The 2612-nt window shown below is 52.7% G+C and overlaps 1 protein-coding gene across 1 annotated transcript; it reads left to right on the forward strand.

The window, feature by feature from the left end:
- The first annotated feature begins 326 nt into the window (after positions 1-326).
- DRD5 (dopamine receptor D5) lies at positions 327-2380 on the forward strand. The gene is given in 2 exon segments (XM_066317261.1): positions 327-351; positions 354-2380. Coding segments are annotated over 2 exon segments (1452 nt in total). The 3' UTR covers positions 1781-2380.
- The last annotated feature ends 232 nt before the right edge of the window (positions 2381-2612 follow it).

The raw sequence follows: 2612 nt of genomic DNA on the forward strand, positions 1-2612 counted from the left end.
AAGCCGCGGGGCGGAGACCTCGAGCAGGGGGATCCGCACCGAGCCGCGGGGCGGGGATCCCGAGCGGAGGTACTCGCACTGAGCCGCGGGGCGGGGAGCCCGGGCGGGGCCCCCGGAGCGCGGGAGAGGGACCCCGGCGGGGCTGGCGCGACGGTAGCGGCGAGGCGCGGAGCCCAGGGCGCGCCGAGCGGCCGAGCGGGGCCATCCGGCAGGGGTGGCGGCGGGGCGGGGGGGCAGCGGCCCCATGGGGCCGGGCGGCGGGGCGGCGCTGGCTGCTCGGCGCATCCCGGCCGGAGCCGCCCCGCCGCCGGCGGGAGCCGCCAGCGATGCTGCGGGGCGGCCGGAGCCCACTGCCCCGGCGACGGGGCCCCCCGGCGAGGCGCGGGGGCCGGCGGGCTCCCCCGGCGCGGCGCAGGTGGCGGCGGGCAGCCTGCTGGCGCTGCTCATCCTCTGGACGCTCTTTGGGAACGTGCTCGTGTGCGCGGCTATCGTCCGCTACCGGCACCTGCGGAGCAAGGTTACCAACATCTTCATCGTGTCCCTGGCCGTCTCGGACCTACTGGTGGCCCTGCTGGTCATGCCCTGGAAGGCGGTGGCAGAGGTAGCTGGGTACTGGCCCTTTGGGGCTTTCTGCAACGTCTGGGTGGCCTTTGATATCATGTGCTCCACGGCCTCCATCCTCAACCTGTGTGTGATCAGCGTGGACAGGTACTGGGCTATCTCCAGCCCTTTCCGCTATGAGAGAAAGATGACCCAGCGTTTGGCTCTGGTGATGATCGGTGTGGCATGGGCGCTGTCTGTGCTCATCTCCTTCATCCCTGTCCAGCTCAACTGGCACAAAGGCGGGGATGTGGCTGCTGCTGATATTGGAGATGGATTTGGCACTGCTTGGGCAGCAGCAGGTGCTGTCACCACTTGGACAGAAGATATGAGTACCACATGGGTGGCATTAGCAGCAGTGAGACCCTCTGATGGGACCTCTGGCAACAACGATTCCCTCACTGGACCGTTGGAGAGCTGTGACTCCAGCCTCAACAGGACTTACGCTATTTCCTCCTCCTTGATCAGTTTTTATATCCCGGTGGCTATCATGATAGTTACCTACACTCGAATCTACCGCATTGCCCAGGTGCAGATTCGTCGTATCTCTTCCTTGGAGAGGGCAGCCGAGCATGCACAGAGCTGCAGGAGCAGCCACATTGACTGCCACCATCACACGAGCCTCAAGTCCTCCATCAGGAAAGAAACCAAGGTGTTGAAGACGCTCTCTGTCATCATGGGTGTCTTTGTCTGTTGCTGGTTGCCATTCTTCATCCTGAACTGCATGGTTCCCTTCTGTGAGAGCCCACCCAGTGACCCCCACGCTGGCCTCCCCTGCGTCAGTGAGACCACCTTTAACATCTTTGTCTGGTTTGGTTGGGCTAACTCTTCTCTTAACCCAATCATCTATGCCTTCAATGCTGACTTTAGAAAGGTTTTCTCCAACCTCCTGGGATGTGGTCAGTTTTGCTCTGGTACTGCAGTGGAGACTGTTAATATAAGCAATGAGCTTATCTCTTACAACCAGGACACCCTTTACCATAAGGAGATAGTGACTGCTTATGTTAACATGATCCCAAATGTGGTTGAATGTGAGGAAAATCGCGAGGACCCTTTTGATAGGATGTCCCAGATCTCCCCTGACCATGAGGTTGCCACTGACTCTGCCTGTGAGCTGGACTGCGAGGGGGAGATTTCGCTAGGCAAGATAACACCTTTCACTCCAAATGGTTTACATTAAATTGCATCCTGGCTGGGTCAGTTCTTCTTGGATTAGAAAAGAAAATATTAGCACTGAGTGGGGAAACCTGCTTGATGATGTGCTGTAGTTTGGTCAGTCAGTTTATGCTAAATTCACTTCTGTGGGTAGCACTTTGCAGGATGTAGACACTGTCATAATAGGGGGCTGGCAGCACAAACTTAAATCAGCACTTCCCTAGGCTGAGGGCAGACCAGGCAGTCATGTTGATTAGCTGTGATGAGGTATTGTGGTATAATTGCAGTCAGTTCATGTTTATAACGTGCTTGCAAATGAAAGGTGCCATTGTCACTGCTAAGTATTATGACTTCTAAAATCAGGGACGGATGTGGCTGGCATAGACATTAAAAAAAATTCTGGGCTGTTTGTTCAGATTTTATGTTTCTTTTTCTCCATTTTTTTGTTTAGTTTTGTTTTTATTTTTTTTAAAAAGATAGAGATAGTGAGGTGGTAATTTGGATGATTATTTAAATGCGTGTTTCTGCCAAAACAGTTTATGTGAAATCCTTGTTCTCCTAGGCGGCGTTGTTGCCTATGATATCCTCTGTTCCTGGATGAATAAATAAAAGTTATATTGATCAAGGGTTTATTATCTTTCATTATTTACCCTGACAAGGTTTACAACAAGTATTCCAACTAACATTTCTATATAAATAGTTAGAATGACTAACAACTTAACCCTATTATTTTAAAAGCAAATAATCTGTATAGAAAATACAGTTTTTGAATAAAAGCGAGGCTCATAGGAATCCTTGACATAGATGAACTTGTTTTTATGGCTCTTACAGCTAGATTTATACCTGTTTTTCTTTAA

The sequence above is a fragment of the Sylvia atricapilla genome, chromosome 4 (assembly GCF_009819655.1).
Source record: "Sylvia atricapilla isolate bSylAtr1 chromosome 4, bSylAtr1.pri, whole genome shotgun sequence".
Taxonomy (NCBI): domain Eukaryota; kingdom Metazoa; phylum Chordata; class Aves; order Passeriformes; family Sylviidae; genus Sylvia; species Sylvia atricapilla.